This window comes from Spermophilus citellus (genome assembly GCF_964194105.1).
Source record: "Spermophilus citellus genome assembly, chromosome: 17".
NCBI lineage: Eukaryota > Metazoa > Chordata > Mammalia > Rodentia > Sciuridae > Spermophilus > Spermophilus citellus.
Window position 1 is genome coordinate 58,975,733 of NC_138199.1, and position 16,715 is coordinate 58,992,447.

Below are 16,715 nucleotides of genomic sequence, written 5' to 3' on the forward strand. Positions count from 1 at the left end.
TGGGAATAAAGAATTGCTGTTTGAATCTACAAAGCTGTGTGGTGGCTCGTGATTCTGTGCCCAGCCAAGACTGCGGCAGAAAGGGGAACATTAATTCTGCTTCCCACTGCCTTCCCTGGCCACAGCACTGGGTCCTCTTCAGATTTACCTGATTTTCACTTTCCGATGAGCTTCTCGAACTACACAGAGACCCGAAACAGCTCCTGGGGGGAAACACATGCACAAGACAATTAGTGATGGATGCCATTTTTCATGTCTTTTTGTAATGTGCACCTTTGGTCTTTTTAGGACAAAGCCTATACCTTAGTTCATAAGAGTTATGGGGATTTCCACATGGTGGAGCTGTAGAGGATGTTCCAAAAAGTGTACTTAAGCTCTGCTTGACCTCTGCTCTGGGCTCTGGGCTGCTCTCCCTTCTTGAGTGAGCCAATCATCAGCTGGCAGCTGGTTGCTGGCAGCTGGAAGTTTGCTGGGGCCCCTTTGGCTGTGGCTCTCAACAGTGAGGATTGAACCAGGGCCTTGCACATGCTAGGCGAGCACTCTACCACTGAGCGACAATCCCAGCCCTAGAGTGAAATTATTGAGTGATTTGAGTGAATAAAACATTGAAAAGGGCAGAAGCACGTGGACATTCTTTATTTCTCCCCCTCAACTGCATAAGTCGCACCTTTTGCCCGTTTCGACAACCACTGAGCTCTATCCCCAACCCTTTTCATTTTTCATTTTGAGACAGGGTCTCACTAAGTTGCTGAGGCTGACTTCAAACTTGTGATCCTCCTGTGTGCCACTGTGACTGATTTATCTTCTTTGAAAAAAATGTCTCATTTGTCTGACATATTTTACTGGAATTACAGTTTTCATTAAATGCGTTAGCCACTGGCCTTGTATCCACTTCTATTGAGAAACTGATGTGACTACATTTTTGAAAAATAACAGCAGCTTCTACCTCAAGGCCTGTCCTAAGGAAGGAGGTGTGACCCTTGTCCTTAGAAAAACCCACAGAGCACTCCTAAGCACATACCCACCCTGCTGAATTGTTTGTCTGTAAATCACAGGAGAGATCTGCGGAGCCAGGTGTCCCTGACTTATTAGGCTAGGTGAAGACCCATAGCAATCCCCTAGAAACCACCAATCAGCATGAGACAGGGAAAATACCTGGGATGTCAGATGACCCCCCAGTAGTTTATGTTGGTTGATAACGTGTTGGGAAACCATGTAGTTCAGCACGTACACCCCTCGTGGCCTAAACCAATCAGTTGAAAGGAATCCCCCTCTTGTACTAACCAATCACCCCTACCCAACTTGTTCCCGCCAGGGAATGTGCTAATCAATGTTAAGAGTTGTTGACTTTCCTGCGGTATGGAATGATTTGCTGTGTGATGTTGTGACGCATAGAGTATCCTCCCCAAACCTATAAAATCTCACTGGACAAAGGACCGGGACTCACTCCCTGGGACCGCTGCATGTGAGTCCAGGCTCGAGCTTGCAATAAAGACTCTTGTGTGATTGCATCGGATTCAGCTCCTGGAGGTCCACTGGGGTCCCACGAATCTGGTATTACACTATTATTCAGGATTCAGTTAAGATCTGGTCTTCTGAGCTGTTATTTAGCCCTTGGTAAAATGGAGGCAGCCATGTTTTGTACCACCTGGTCCTGGACACTCCTCCTCTTCTACATGTATGTACCCTTTCAGTGGGGGGTGCATACTTGGTCCTGAAAGGGTAAAGTTTCTAAGCTGGAAAGCTTGAATTAAAATGTAAAAGATGAGGTATTATTAAATTCCTCTGTTACACCCAGATTCCTGAGATAGTTAAGACAACGCCCTACTGGCCATTCAGCCTAGGGCCCTGTGCAGTTTGTCACAGGGCCCGAACCAATCAGTTTGAATGTGTACCCAGTTTAGAAGTGACCAATCACCCCTGCCCAGCCTGTTCCCGCCAATGAATGGACTAATCATGTATCAGAGTTGTTGTTCAATTTTCCCGCGCCTCATGATGATTTGTTCTGATGTATGCAAAGCCCCCCACCCTCTCCAAAAAGTGTATTTAAGCTCTGCTTGACCTCTGCTCTGGGCTCTGGGCTGCTCTCCCTTCTTGAGTGAGCACGGAGCCCCAGCGCGCTGGAACAGATCCCTAATAAATCCCCCTTGCCATTGCATGGAGCTAGTCTCGTGTGGTCTCTCCTTCTCCGACGCTTCGCCGGACCCTTACATTTGGTGCATTGGCCGGGAACTGCGCATCGCCGGACAGGGAGACCCAACAAACTGCTTCGGGGGTAAGTAAGGCGCCTTTCTCTCTCTCTTTCTCTCTCTTTCTCTCTCTCTCTCCCCTCCTTCTTCTCTCAGGTGCGATCGCTCAGGTTTGGTCTCTGGTGGCTCAATGGTGGGCGTAAGTCCCCAGAAGGCATAAGCTTTCAGAGCCTCGGGTGGGGTTGGCAGTGTGTGTGTGTGGCTGTCAGTGGAGAGCGTAAGCTCCCCCTGGCGGTGGCTGCAGACGTGTCTAGGAAGCCACAGGCCACCCCCCAAGGGACGCTTTGGGGGACTCGGGGGGACGGAGGTGCCCCCCATCAGGTAGAGGGGCGGATGAACCCTCGTCGGTGTATTTTGCTGCCAACCCGTCTGGTTTTGCTGGCAACTCTTTCTGTTGAATTCACTGTCTGTCTTTAATTTTTGCTTCTGAATTTGTGTTAAACGTTTACTGTGTGTCCGTGTTTGCGTCACGTTTGTATTGTCTCTCTGCGCTTCAGAATGGCCCACCCTTGGAGTTGAATGGCCCCCAGGCCATCCAGATCATAGCTTCTAACCTTTCAGGACCTCTTCGAATCTCTTCCTGCATGGGTGGGGTCCGCGCAGTCTGCTGGGAGGATTCCGCCCGGCGGTATGGCGGATCTGTCCTGTCCCTGTTCCTCCCAGCCCCTCCACCCACCTGTCCTCTCCGCCCCTGGCCGTCTCCCCTCCCGGGAGGAGGGGGGGAATGCTCCCGCAGGTTTGAGGGACTGGCGGACGGAATCGGGGGTGAGGTCCGCGGGGGACCGCCCCTCCTCCCCCTCCTCTGCCAGCAACCGGTTGCCACTGGGTGCACTTGCACCACAGCAGAGCGGGCGGGGTTGGCGGGGGACTGCCCCCCCCCCTCCGTCCTCCTGGCGAGCAAAAAACAAAGCGGCTTGGGGGCACCCGGCCCTCTCCCTCCCTCATGGGGGTAAAAGGGACCGGGTCCCCAAACCCCCTGAGTGTTACAGCCCTCCCCGGCTGCAGTGATCACCAAATCCCGGGGCCAAAGAAGCGAACGGGTCTTCCTCGAGTCTGGCTGCATGGAAATGCAGGCCAAGGCGGATGGGCTAAATACTGAGACTAGGAAAGCAATGTTTTCTTTCCCTCCCGTAATGGGCTTGAATGCAAATAGAGATGCCTGCTGGGGATTTAACAACTTTCACATCTCGCTTTGACTTTTCGCAAAGCCCTGTCCTCATTATTAAATTGGTGTTAATTGGCTTTAGAGATGGGAACCAAATTTTCAGTCACAAATTTTAACACTCCCGAGGAGACTTCTAAGGAGTCTCCACTGGCTACTACAAAGTTAGGAAAAAAAAATGCCTAGTGCCTAAGGTCAAACCAAACTGGAGGAGCTGATCCTGTGGGCGAAAGATAAGATTAAGGGACTCCCAGCAGCTGCCAGAGCCATTTAGCTCTGGGGAGTTCCCTGGGTCCTTATCTGCATCTTAAGGATTAAGCCACCCTTGTTTACTTAAAAAGAAGGGACACTGAATGCAGTAAAGTCAGTCACACTGAGACCTTTGATTTTACACTATAGTTGCCCCTATGTGAGAACATCTGGTCCACTCATGGAAAATCTATGGTGCCACTGATGGGAGTCATAATTAAATGGAAGTTCAAAACCTGGAGAGATTTTTTTTATCTGGTCTGTTTTAAAGGTTATTATAGATTGTTTCTTGGGGATAATCTAGGCTAAATGTGTGTCTAAAAGATGTTTCATTGTAACATCTAGTATCTAAATGAGATTGAAACATTGCATAATCTTGCAGTTAAAAGTCAGGGTTAGGTAATTGTTTAGTTTGTGATTTCAGATAATTCATGCCAGAGAACTTAAATACTTAGGATAGAAAATTAAAAGAACTCTACTTCTAAGTTGGCAAGTAACTCCCAATCATTCAGTTTTATTTTTTCATCAGTTTTTGAACTGGGTAGCCTAAGGAGATTTCACTAGGTATACAGTGCATTGATTTGGGCAAGGATAGTAAATTATGATTTGGTATCTGTTTCTCTGTGTGTAAGATTTAGGAAAAAAGTGTTGAATTAAAACGTTGGTCTGGCTTATTGAAATGACATTAATTAGCAACAGTCTTGGAAATTCTCAAAGCTTAATTTCAGATATACATAGTAGTGTGTGGGCAAATTTAATGTAACTTAATGCTACTTTAGGAACTTCAGAACAAGGAAAGTGGCTTAGAGGTCCTAAAGAAATTTCTTCTGATGGTAGAGATCCTATTTCCAGTTTTATGTGAGCAAGTTTTTCTAGTGTAAAAAGATAAAATTTTTGGGAATTGCTTCTTAAATTTGTATCATAATTTTCAACATCCAAACCTGGAAATATGACTTATGGCTAAAATGCCTTAGGCCTAAAGTGTCTGCTCAAAATAGCAGTTTTTCCCTGCTCCTTCCAGACCTTAGCCAGGGCTTAAGCTGATATGCAAATAGAAGAAGCCTGGAGCACTCAGTAGGAGACAGATCTGAGGCCCAAGGAAAAAAAAAAGGGTAAAAGTGTCTTTTTACCTGAACTCAAACTAGACCAAACCAAGAAGTAAATTATAAGGTATTTACTAACTACTGGCCAGTCATCCTTTTTTTTTTTTTAGGACTCTTGCTTTTTCTTAGATTCTGTATTTTTTTTTTTTGAGCTCGTGATTTTTATCCTACAGACAAGTTAATGTTTTTCTGATAAGTTCTATTCAAATGGTTCATTTTAAATTTGGTAAATAGATAAAAAAGGAGGTCATAAATTAAGCTTATAAGTTTTTCTAGGTGTTCAAAAAGGCCCTAATAAAATGTTAAATCTGCTTAAATTAAAAAGTTTACAAGTATTGTTTCAAGATGTGAACAGAAGGAGGTTAACAGATAGAAAAGAGAAACTAGAAGGTTCTAGGTATGGATTTAATAGAGGGAAAATGTGTTTCTGGATAAGAGAGTCTATGTGATTAAGTAATTAAGAGGGTTTAAGTAAGTGATAAAAAAGGTCTGTGCAAGTTGGTTATAAGTAAGTTTTTGAGCAAGTAATCTTAAAGAAATTAAGCAGCTGGTTAAACAAGTGCTGTTGTTTTAGAGAATTGTGCTATGTTATTTCCTTAAAAGCCAAACTTGGTTAACATAAAATCATCAGTGTAATTGTGATGTTACTAATGTGTTCATATCTTCCAGGTATACAAGTCTGTAAGGTAGAAGCTTTACAAGCTGGTGTTCTAAAGTTGTATGGTAATTTTAGGTTCAAAGAAAAAAAAACATGTTGGAAATTTATTTATATCACTTGTGTTCTATAACTGTACTTATTATCAATAAGTTATGTAAAGTTCCATGTTACTTTTTACATTGAGATACAATTTAAATGTATTTTTAAGTTAATGAGAGCCTAATCTATGTAAAGGTTTTATTGCAAAACACAAAAGTACTTTGCTACTTTCCAACAAGAGGTTAAAAGCTTTCAGCCTTTCTTTAATTCATGTTTTAGATGTGATATTATGTTGTGTTAGCTAATATTCATGTGAACTTGAGCAACAATTTATGTAGGCTTTGTAAAATGATGTTTAAAAAAAAAAGCAAAGATCAGCTTCAGAACTATAGTATTTAAGATTTATGAAGAGCCCCACCTTACTTGAGATAAGGCTCTATGTCCCATCTCATGTGAAAGTGACTATGAAAGAAGTAGGCTAGATTTCAGTACATTTAAAATTGTGTCCAAAAGTTGGTTTTTGTCACGATTGCCAGGATATCAAACAGGGGATTATAATGTATAACTCTGCTAGAATTCAAGGTAGCTATTACGTAAACTAAATATGTTTTTATCCTAGTTAGTTTTGTTTTGAAGTTTGCTTTTAGATGGTCTAAGGATTGCCTGTTAATTTTTTTTAAGAGGTACTGCTTTAAGAACTCACAACCTGGGTTAACTTAAGATAAGGAGATATCACCTCCAGGATAGAGAGATAGACATAAAAGTTCAGCACCCTTAATATAAGGCTGTTGACTTATTTGCTAGATGTTTAAGATTAAGTTTTAAAATTAAAAATTTGGCTTTTGCCCTCTGAGTCAGTCTGAATCAGGGAATAGGGAACTTTTTCAAAGGGCTCTGCAACTCTAGGCCACATAACTTCCCGAGCAGGGAGATTAATGAGACCAGTGGAGGGCAGAAGGCCAATCAGTGCATTTGCTGTAAAGAGGAGGGTCATCAGAGAAGGGAGACATCCCTGATGCTTCTGAGGGAAGCCATATGGTCAAGCAAGGCCTGGACCCATCCCAGCGCAAATGGCACTAGCAGAACTGAGAAGCTGCTGTGAAGTTCCCGAGGACTCCCAGGGGACTCAGCTGACTGTTAACAATAGGTAGAAACATAAGTCAGTTTGACTTGCTTCATCTTAAACACTTAGCAAAGACAGTCAAAGCCAAAGCACAGCTGTTCCTGGACATCTTAAATGATAATAATAGTTAAATGTAACTTCCATAAATAAGTAGACTGGAGGCTACAAAAGAGATTCTTAGACAGAAATGCCTGATAACTGTCAAAGGGACTGCTAGAGTAGTTTTAGTCTAAGGCCTTTATCTCTAAACAACGCAGGTAGGCTTGATGTTTGCTAGTATGGTTATCCAGCCCTGAGTAGCAGAATTAAAGATTTCTCTATTAGACACAGAGGTCATACTAGCAAAGGATTTTGCAGGATCAGATGGCATTAGATTATTAGACTATATCTTAATAAAAAGGACATCTGTAACCCTAAATGTTAGTTGTTGTGTTTACATCCCTGGCATTTCTGACAATGTGACAAATATCCTTAAAGATTTACATGCTCAGATGGAAGCCATGTCCTCAGCAACTCTGTTGTGAAAATAATATCTTAGCTCCTAGTTCCTGGTACTGCCTGATGGAAAACATTGTTAATCTTTGTCTTGGTCATTATACTCATTGGCATATTCCTGTGCTGTGGCATTTGTTACTGCATCAATATGGTTCCAGTACTAATGAGTTCTTGTTTCTCTTATAGACCACCTATCACTCGAATGGCCCTCCAGCCTATTACTTCTCAATTGGACTTTTAGCATGGACCACTCGATAGACCCGATATTTTTAAGGGGGACTCCAAACTGCTTGCCCCACACCGTCCCTTCTCAGCCTGAAGAAGCCAGAGAGATCCTCTTCATCCCCCTTCCTCACAGCAGTAAGGAGTTCCCAAATTAGAGGGGGGAATGAAGCCAGATTTAAAGTTAGGTAGTCAGTGTAGTTAGATAAATCGGGGTCTAATACCGAGTGAAATCTAAAATGGAGGCCATGCTAAAAATGATTCCAGGAAACACAGGACAACCCATGGTAATCAGAAGGCAATATGCTCCACCGACAGAGATGAAAAATGAGACTCCCCAATAATTATGATTCATTACTTTTAAGATTAAAAGTAGTCAGAAAAAGGAGTGGGGAATGAAAGGGTAAAGATTCTAAGCTGGAAACCTTGAATTAAAATGTAAAAGATTAGGTATTATTAAGTTCCTCTGTTACACCCAGATTCCTGAGATAGTTAAGACAACGCCCTACTGGCCATTCAGCCTAGGGCCCTGTGCAGTTTGTCACAGGGCCCGAACCAATCAGTTTGAATGTGTACCCAGTTTAGAAGTGACCAATCACCCCTGCCCAGCCTGTTCCCGCCAATGAATGGACTAATCATGTATCAGAGTTGTTGTTCAATTTTCCCGCGCCTCATGATGATTTGTTCTGATGTATGCAAAGCCCCCCACCCTCTCCAAAAAGTGTACTTAAGCTCTGCTTGACCTCTGCTCTGGGCTCTGGGCTGCTCTCCCTTCTTGAGTGAGCACGGAGCCCCAGCGCGCTGGAACGGATCCCTAATAAATCCCCCTTGCCATTGCATGGAGCTAGTCTCATGTGGTCTCTCCTTCTCCGACACTTCGCCGGACCCTTACACTGGGGTTCAAAACCAAGTAGCCTTACGCAGAGTAAGCAGACTCTTTATCATGAGCTACATCCCCAGCCTATTCGAGTGTATTTTTAGGGTAGATCCCTAAGAATGGGCTTACAAGATCAAGTATAGGACATCTTTATAGCAGCTAGTTTCATCTTTACTTGTGGAGCAGACTAAGGTACTTATTGGAACAGAGAGTTGTGTGAATGCTGAAAGGTTCTTGTCTCATGCACCTGAAGTACGCAGAGGACAGAGGGTGGGAATTCAGTAGTAAATTTACTAGAAGCAAGCAAGGAAAGCTCTCCCACAGCATGGGAAGGGTCCTAAAGAGGGTACTGTTGGATTTTTTTTTTTTTTTTGTACCAGGGATCGAACCCAGATTGGCTTAACAACTGAGCCACATCCTCAGCCCTTTTTGAGACAGGGTCTGGCTAACGTGATGAGGGTCTCTGTCTAGGGATTTTTTATACTATTTTGATGAGGAACTAAACTTTCATTGGAAAGTCTTTATTGTTCTCTTATTCTGATTCGGTTGAAGGTTCACGATTTTAATTTCTTATTCCCATAGTGGGATGGTTTAATGTGTTTGTTAACCTGAGTTTGTCCTGTACTTGTTCTTTAAAACAAAAGAACTTGGGTTCAAAACAACTCTTCAGGGTTGACTAATGTTACCTTAGTCAAGGAAACCTGGGGCAACAAAAATGTAGGGCGCTCAAGGGTGAGTAATGCCTTCTAGTCAGGTGGCCAAAATCAAAAAACAAGTTGTATCCTAGGGTTTTAATCTGGGTTGTGGTCTTACCTCACTAGGTAGTTAGCACTACCTACTGAGCTTGTGAGAAATGACCTCTAGAAATGTGATCCTTTAAGAATATTTTGGGGAGTTTTAAATATGCAAGTCAAAGTAAAGCTGACTAACCTGTTAATAGTCTAGTGTGAAATTCTTAAATTCCCAGGTGATTCTGGTGGCATATGTACACCTGTGGATATTGAAATGATGTGAGAAACTGGGTAACAGAATAAGAAGGAAAAATAAATTTGGAATCAGAGTGGGTCTAAATAGGGCACCAACACTGGAACATATTGTGCCTGACAAGTGGTGTTCTAGGTGTCAAAATTGGCTACATGTTGTAGTAATAGAAATTTGGTCCTAAGGCAATTTTTTTCTTTTTGGGTACCAGGGATTGAATTCAGGGGCACTCAACCACTGAGCTACATTCCCAGTCCTATTTTGTATTTTATTTATTTACTGAGTTGCTTAGAGCCTTGCTTTTGCTGAGGCTGGCTTTGAACTTACAATCCTCCTGCCTCAGCCTCCTGAGCCATTGGGATTACAAGCGTGTGCCACCATGCTTGGCTCCTAAAGCACTTTTTAATCCTACAATGTCAGAGCTGGATAGTAAAAGAAAAGTGGCATGGGACTAATCTCACACACACCTGGGATAAGAAGGGAGTTTATTGTCAGGAGCCTAGAGAGAGGGACAGCAGCAGCAAGCAAGGGAGAGCAGCAAGCACCCTTTGAATCTCACCTTTTATAGGCTAGAATCATGGCTGCACATTAGGGGAGGGTTTAGTTTTGACTTACATACTAAGCATCCCCTTATCTTATGGAAGGCAAATTTATTTCTTGGGAACAGAGACAGACAGTTTTCCTATCAGAGGGGTGACAGGAAAACCAGCATGTTCCTTTATCTTCTCAAGGAGAGAACAGGGAAACCATTATGTCCCCATCTCAAGGGCCAGTAAGTTGTCTCCTATCAATGAGAGAACAGGGAGAGACCAGCATGTCTCCAGGCTGGTAGGTTTTATCTTGGGCAAAGTTTCTATTTCTTGGGAATAAGAACAGTATTCATAAAGTGGAGATAGGGAAAGGGAAGATATCTTGGCTGCAGTTATGCTACCAGATAAGACTCTATAGAACAGGTCTCCTGTGGTTTCTAAATAACACTTCTCAGATCTGTGCTGGTCTATGATGTTTTCACCTATCCTCAGTAAAATCAGAAAAGGAAAACATGTCATTCTGAAATTTTGTAATAAAGTATATTTCATTTTCCTACATGTATTACCTCCCTACAATTTTGATGTTAAAAATATTTAAGGAAGAGATGCTGAAATAGAGAAGATAGTTATTTTAATACTTAAGCATTAACATTAAAAGTTGAAAACCTTTATTTTAGGGTTTTTTTAACATTTTTCTGGTCTGGAAACCATTGAATAATCAACTCTTTTGTCTTATATCTGATGCAGTTAGGGATCAGAGGTAGAGGCTTTAGGACCCCATAACACTCCAGTTTGGTCCGACACTACTGATGGTGCCTATGTGCAGGACATTCTTCTGTGTCTTTGCCTTGTCCCTAAATAGGCTCGACTCCATGTCAACCCCCTCCAAGCAAATTGGATCCTATCCAGAAAAACTTTTTTCTTTAATCACCTAGATTCTAACTCATTCTGCCAAAGCAACCAAAAATCATTGGTAGCTGGCACTATTTCTGTGGTCCGCCACTACTTTTTCCACCTCAAATACCACAGCCTTAGCCCACCCATTACCTACCTCTAAGCTTCCTCTTTTACTTCAAAAATAGTTGTCTTGGGGGAATTACACAAAACTTGGTACTCTTTTAAACCAATAATTGTAGATTTTATTACCCACTCCATTGTCCATTGTAAGTTTGTGGATATTTCTGCTTCTCTGCCTCAATTATGAACACCCGAAGGACAATAGTTATGTCTTCCTTCTTCCAGAATCTGGTACACTCCTACTGTAGTAAGAACCCAAATGTGTGTGTGTGTGTGTGTGTGTGTGTGTGTGTGTGTGTGAATATAAATAAACTAACATATTTCTTGCCCAGGGAAAACCTTAGTACATTTTAAAAACCCTAGAAGTCGTCCTTTTGGTTTGCAAATCAAAGTCAGGAGCAAGGCCTGGGTGGGTGCCCGGAGGAAGTCTAAGAAAATCATTTATCCCTGGGTTTCTTCATTTTATTTGTGAGTGGGAAGGGAAGAAAATAAAGTGGAGAAAAGAGGAAGAAGTGAAGGAATCCCAGAATAAGGACAGGAATTTTGGAATGACTCCACAGAGTGCCTGCACCCTGTCTCATCTCAGGTGGCATCCTGTCATCCAGTGGGAGAGAGGCCGGCCTGCACAGTGCAACCTCCATTCTAACCTGTGGAGAAAAAAAAATACATAGGTCCTGCTTCCCACTTAGCAGCAGTTCACCTGTCCCAGTTCCTGGTGAGTCTCCCTGCAGAGCAACAGCAAGAATTCTCTTCATTACTTGCTCTCTAGCTTGTTTTCCAGGCTTCTTTAATTCTTCCTTTGAATTTCCCTCCTCTCTTGTCCTTTCCCTCTTTCCTCATTCAGAATGCTTCTATATTTTCAAATCCTCATCTCCCTCCAAAAATGGACAGTACTGTTTTACAAGACTAAGAATTACTTGAAAAGGAAGAAAAAAAAGAAAAGAAAAAGAAAAGAAAATCCCACGTGTAACCATTGACTCTTTCAGAAAGGATCAGCCTGGATACTCATCAATGTCTCATTTTTTAAGGTGTTTGAGTCTGTAAGGAACTCAGAAACCTTGCAGGGGCAACCATTTACATGCCCAGTTTGAAGCACAGAAAAGGTTAGTGAACGTCTACCATTGAGGAGCTGGAAGCTTTCAGGATGTCTACCCAACTGAGCAGCTCCTACCTGTTGGAAGCTATGTTGTATTGCTTAAATCTTCCTATGCCTATAGCTGATTGGACCAAGGAAGAACATCCATGGTCCAAACTGAACCAATCAGATTCTCTGTCGTAGAACTTGGACTAGGACTGAGCCTAGCCACTCCTTCTAATTGCTTATGACTTCAGCTCATAAACTTGGAACTTTGATAGGCTTGTGGATGGGGGCAGAGGAAGCAGGTCTACATAGAGATTAGTGAAGTGAACGCACCAACAGACACAGAAACCTGCCATGGAAAGCTTCTGGCAGTTTCCAGTCCTAATTGCATTCTCTTTCTGAGGTCTAGCTTGCACCCTTTCAGTGGGCTCAGTGAGACACCTTCTCCTATCAGAATAAATTTCCCTCAGCTAGCTCAAGTTGTTTTCTGTTACTGCAATCAAAATAGTTTTGTTTAGTATAATATCAGAGAATGGACCAAACCCAAGTCTTCTCAGATTTCCAAGCCAGATCACTATCCCACATTTCTCTAGACTTCTACAAGAAAGTGCCCCCAGGAGCCTCTCCCATGGCCTCTTTCTCTGCCACTCCTCCTTCTTGGGGTCCTGCCCATTATTCTCTCCTCACCAGTTCCTCATCCCCCTTTGTCCAGATATAATCTTTTTTGCACAGTTGATGCTCGAGATAAGGTCCGGTTCCAGCAGATCTGTCAGGGGGAAAGAGAACATTTGTTAAGAGTACAGAGGACAATCACAAAGACGGACGCAGATTCTGGCCTTCCTTGCACAGGATCTGCCACCTGGGCTTGAACTCATCCAGATTAGAACTCCCTCCCAGGGTTCTTTTAGACGCTCTTATAATGACTACTAGAGATTGGGCGTAGCTGGTGCTGTGGGCAGGAGAAGCAGGAGGGCCACTATTTGGGCCTGTCCATTACCATTCTTCCTAGTCAGGGTAGATGGTGGTTCCCCCAAAGTTTTCAGGGTTTCCAGGGAAAAGAAATACCAAAAGAGGCAGCCCAGAATCAAGGTAAAATCCTGTCTAATGAGGGAAACTCTTATTTCTTAGAACCTAATATTTCTTTAGGTGGAGATTCCAGAAATATTAGAGTAACAAGGAGGAGGTAAGGGGCAGAGTCCTGGGCCTTGTCACGTCTCCTGGATCACCTCTGAGGTGAGGAGTTTACACTTGGCCTTTGGTCAGACTGGTATCCCTGCATACTACTGAAGGGTTAGACTTGAGCCTTCAAGCCACAAGTTGCATTCAATGCCATTCTTCTTTCAGAGATGATGTCTCACTATGTCACTCCAGGCTGGCCTCAAACTCCTGAGCTCAAGCCATCCTCCTGCCTCAGCTTCACAAGTCGATGGGATAATAAGCATCCCATCACCTCAGGTTCAGTTCTCCCTTTGGTCCTCAGCTTCCTCATTTGTAAAGTGGGAATCACAAACAGTTTTGAATGGAAAACTGGCATGGAATTTGGATCGAATGAGGTAAGCATGTAAAGTACAACCAACTTTGGCTGCTTCAGGATCTGTAGAATCCTTTGACTGGATGGGTAACAGGGCCGGTAAACCAAGCCTCTGCTCAGTAAAGGGATTTCCTGACTCTTAGAACTCTCTAAGGACGTGCCTAGGCTGTGGGTAGGAAGAGAAGTCCTGTGAGTACAGCCTGGTCTCCTCTCTCGTCCCTCCCACCCTGGGACCCAGGCCAAACCTTCACAGTCCACGTGGCAATAGTTTTCTGAGTGACTCTGATAATTGTTGCACCAGTAGTGGCTGTTGATCTGGAAGATGCCATAGTCAGTGCTGCCATCTGCATTTTCATTTATCTTTGAGACGTTGAACTTGCTTTCCACAAAAGCCAGGCAAATCCCTTAGGATGGGGAGAAGAGAATCAGGATTTAGGGAGGACCTAGCTGAGTGGGAGAGAGATGACATAGAAAGGAGGACAAGGATTTGGAGGAAAGGAACAAGATCTGGGAGGCTAGATGAAACTGGAGGGCTGGAAATGATCATGGGCATCTCATCTTATTCTTTGGTCCCTCCAGCCACCCATCAATATAACCAGCCATTCATTTTCCCTACCATACACCCATGCTTTCTGATTTCTTGAGTATCTACTGTGTGTCAGGAAATATGCAAAGCCTAACAAGGGAAATTAACTGGGTCAACTATAGATGTTGCTTTCAAGGAAATTTTAATATAAGAATGATAATATGTACCTAAAAAACCACAAAGCAATGTAAAAAGAGAAAGTGTTGCAAGACAGTTGCACAAATTCCAGACCAAAAGGGAGATGTCCCTGCCACACAGGGACATGAATCCTTTGCACCAGCCATTTCCTGTGTCTGGAATTTTCTTCCTCTGGCATTTGGTTGATTAGATTTTCCATTTCATTAAGCACTGCTCAATGTCACTTCCTCAGAGAGTCTTTCCTTAAGTTCTCCATTCAGAACAGTCAGTGTCACCTGTCACACACCCTACTGCTTTATTCTTCTTCATGCATTTATCACTACCAGATGTAAAAGTGTGTGTGTGTGTGTGTGTGTGTGTGTGTGTGTGTGTGTAGGGAAGCTGATTTGTTTGTATCCCTAGACTCTGAAATAGTTATTGATATATAAGTGGTGTTCAATTAATAATTTTTGCATGAATGTGAAATGCTGGGAAAAGCTTCCTGGCTTTGAAAAGAAGAACGGGAGAGAAAGAAAGATGGCTAAAAAGCATGGCACTTACAGTCATTCAAGGAATAACCCTCATATCCATCCAATTCATTCTTGTACAGCACCCTGGCCAACTCACAGCGATGCATGCGAGTGGCCTGATTTATGACAAGGAGGCAGCAGGCCACAGTGATGCGCAGCACCCTGGTCATCCTCAGAGGGGAAAGGGTGCCCAGTAGGGCCCACAGGTCTTGTCTCACAGACTTCTTGCTGGTTTTCACTTTAGAACCTGGAGAATCTGGAGAGAATAAATTTCCTTGCTCACTCTCTATTCCCAGTCTCTTTCCTTTCATCTATTGTTTTATAAATATATTTTAATTTAAAGATTTACAAAAAGAGACTCTAATAATCCTCCATGTACCCATTTCTCAGCTTTGACAGTTAAAAACCATGGCCAATCTGATTTCCTTTGTAGGTCGTCCTGTACTGGACACTTAGGTACCAACCACATTTGGGTCCTGCGGCCAGGAAGGAGATTGATGAAAACTATGCTTCACTGGCATTTGTGCATGTCTATTTGAGCATGTCCTTTCAGAATAAGAGTTAGGTAGGACACTGGGGCTGGGGTAGAGCGCTTGCCTAGCATGTGTGAGGCACTGGGTTCAATTCTTAGCAGCACATTAAAAAATAAAGATATTAGGTCCATAAAAAGAAAAGAGTTAGGACACTGGATGGTGAGTTCCTCCCCCACCCTTCACCCTTAGACACATACTCTGCCTTATGTGGGGTGGGCTGGTTGAAGGTTCGACCCTTTTGTTTCCACTCCAATGTGGTAACTTAAAGCAAGTCAGAGTGATATGGTTGTTCAAATAACCAGACTCACACTGGTGAAAGGGCTTTGGATTCACACCACCTGCTTTCAAAGGCTGGGTTGCTGTGTGACTTTGGCAATACAGTTAATTTCACTTATAAAATGAAGATATGTTAATACTTACTTAATAGGGAAGACATGATGATTAAATAAAATAATAAATGCCCAGGTCTTGGTTTCACATTTCCCACAAAATGAACCCAGGATTCCTAGGAGTATGGCAATTCCTAAGCTAGAGCAGGAAAGGGTATGAGATAATTCTGGAATGTCTTGAACTGAACAAGTAAGGAAGTGCTCAAAATATGGATTGAGGCATGTCAGATAGACTTAAGGGTTAGCTCAAAGGGCCATCGGCTGGCCAAACCTTGAACAGTGTTTTTATATCAGCTTCATTGAGCTATAAGGCACAATGGATAATTAATTTATTGAAAGTGTACAATTCAATAGATAATTTATCAAAAGTATACAATTCAATTCCAGACATATGAAACTATTATCACAATCAATTTCAGGACATCTTTATCAACCCAAAATGAAGCCCTGTACCCATTAACATTTTGTAGCCATCATAGATTGGTTTGAGCAAGAATTATCAGCAGGTGCTGAGTTTGAGAGGCAGGAAGCTTGATGACGAACTGGATTCGCCCGAGCCTGGAGACAATTCTTTTACTTCTCTCACAGCCCTCACCCCAGAGTTGCCGATTTAGCCAATAAAATTACACAATGTCCAGTTAAATTAGAATTTCAGGCAAATAACAAATCGTCGCTTAGTTTAAGAATGTCCCTCTCCACCCTCCCCACCCTGACTCAGAGGCTTCCCTCAGAGAACCCAGTCTTTGAGCCTGGGAAGAAGGGGCCTCCAGGTCTACCCATGAAGTTCCCTCTGGGTTCTCTCAGAGAAGACAGTGGCCCTAGAACGCGGGTTCCCACCCCTTCTGAAGCTTACCTCTTTCCCGCCCCTCTCTGACCTTGGGTCCCAGTCTCTGCCCAGGGCTTTCTGTGAAATCTAGAGAACAAGGCGGTTTGGAGCAGGAACCTCTTCCTCACCAAGCACACTCGAGCCCCCCCTGGCTAATGCCCCTCCTTGTTCTAAAGAAGTCAGGAGCGCTGGCAACTCCAGCCTTCTGGAACTCGGGTTCTGTGACATCATAATTGAAATACGCTGGAAATACGCTGGATCGAGACACGCAAACAGACCAAGCTTCAGGCGGAAATGGCAGATGGGCCTGGGAGGAGAGGTGACAAGTGTGTGGGAGCCTGCTGGGCCCCACAGGGCTCCATCCTTCTGCTTCCCATCCTTTCTGGGAATAGGACCACACGGGGGAAACCCCTTTCC

At 43.3% G+C, this 16,715-nt stretch overlaps 1 protein-coding gene, 1 long non-coding RNA gene and 1 pseudogene across 4 annotated transcripts in view; 2 read left to right on the plus strand and 1 right to left on the minus strand.

The window, feature by feature from the left end:
• LOC308635496 (meiosis-specific coiled-coil domain-containing protein MEIOC-like) overlaps positions 1-348 on the plus strand; it is a 30,389-nt pseudogene extending 30,041 nt beyond the window's left edge. Inside the window, exon 7 of the transcript in view lies at positions 289-348. The product of the transcript in view is annotated as a meiosis-specific coiled-coil domain-containing protein MEIOC-like (transcript). The remainder of the gene's footprint in view (positions 1-288) is intronic.
• The window catches only part of LOC308636207, a 770,476-nt gene that overhangs the window by 410,434 nt on the left and 343,327 nt on the right, over positions 1-16,715 (plus strand). The gene's annotated exons all lie outside the window — the stretch shown is intronic.
• LOC308635964 (lysozyme-like protein 6) lies at positions 11,146-14,834 on the minus strand. Of its 2 annotated transcripts, none has more exons than XM_081270904.1 (4): positions 14,648-14,834; positions 13,563-13,721; positions 12,474-12,552; positions 11,146-11,352 (listed from the first exon to the last, which is right to left on the minus strand). In XM_081270904.1, exons 1-4 carry the CDS (start codon positions 14,718-14,720, stop codon positions 11,283-11,285), a joined length of 381 nt encoding a protein of 126 aa, XP_081127030.1. In that variant the 5' UTR covers positions 14,721-14,834; the 3' UTR covers positions 11,146-11,282. The 2 variants fall into 2 exon arrangements, with proteins under 2 accessions (XP_081127030.1, XP_081127029.1); XM_081270903.1 differs by having other exon boundaries at positions 14,582-14,834.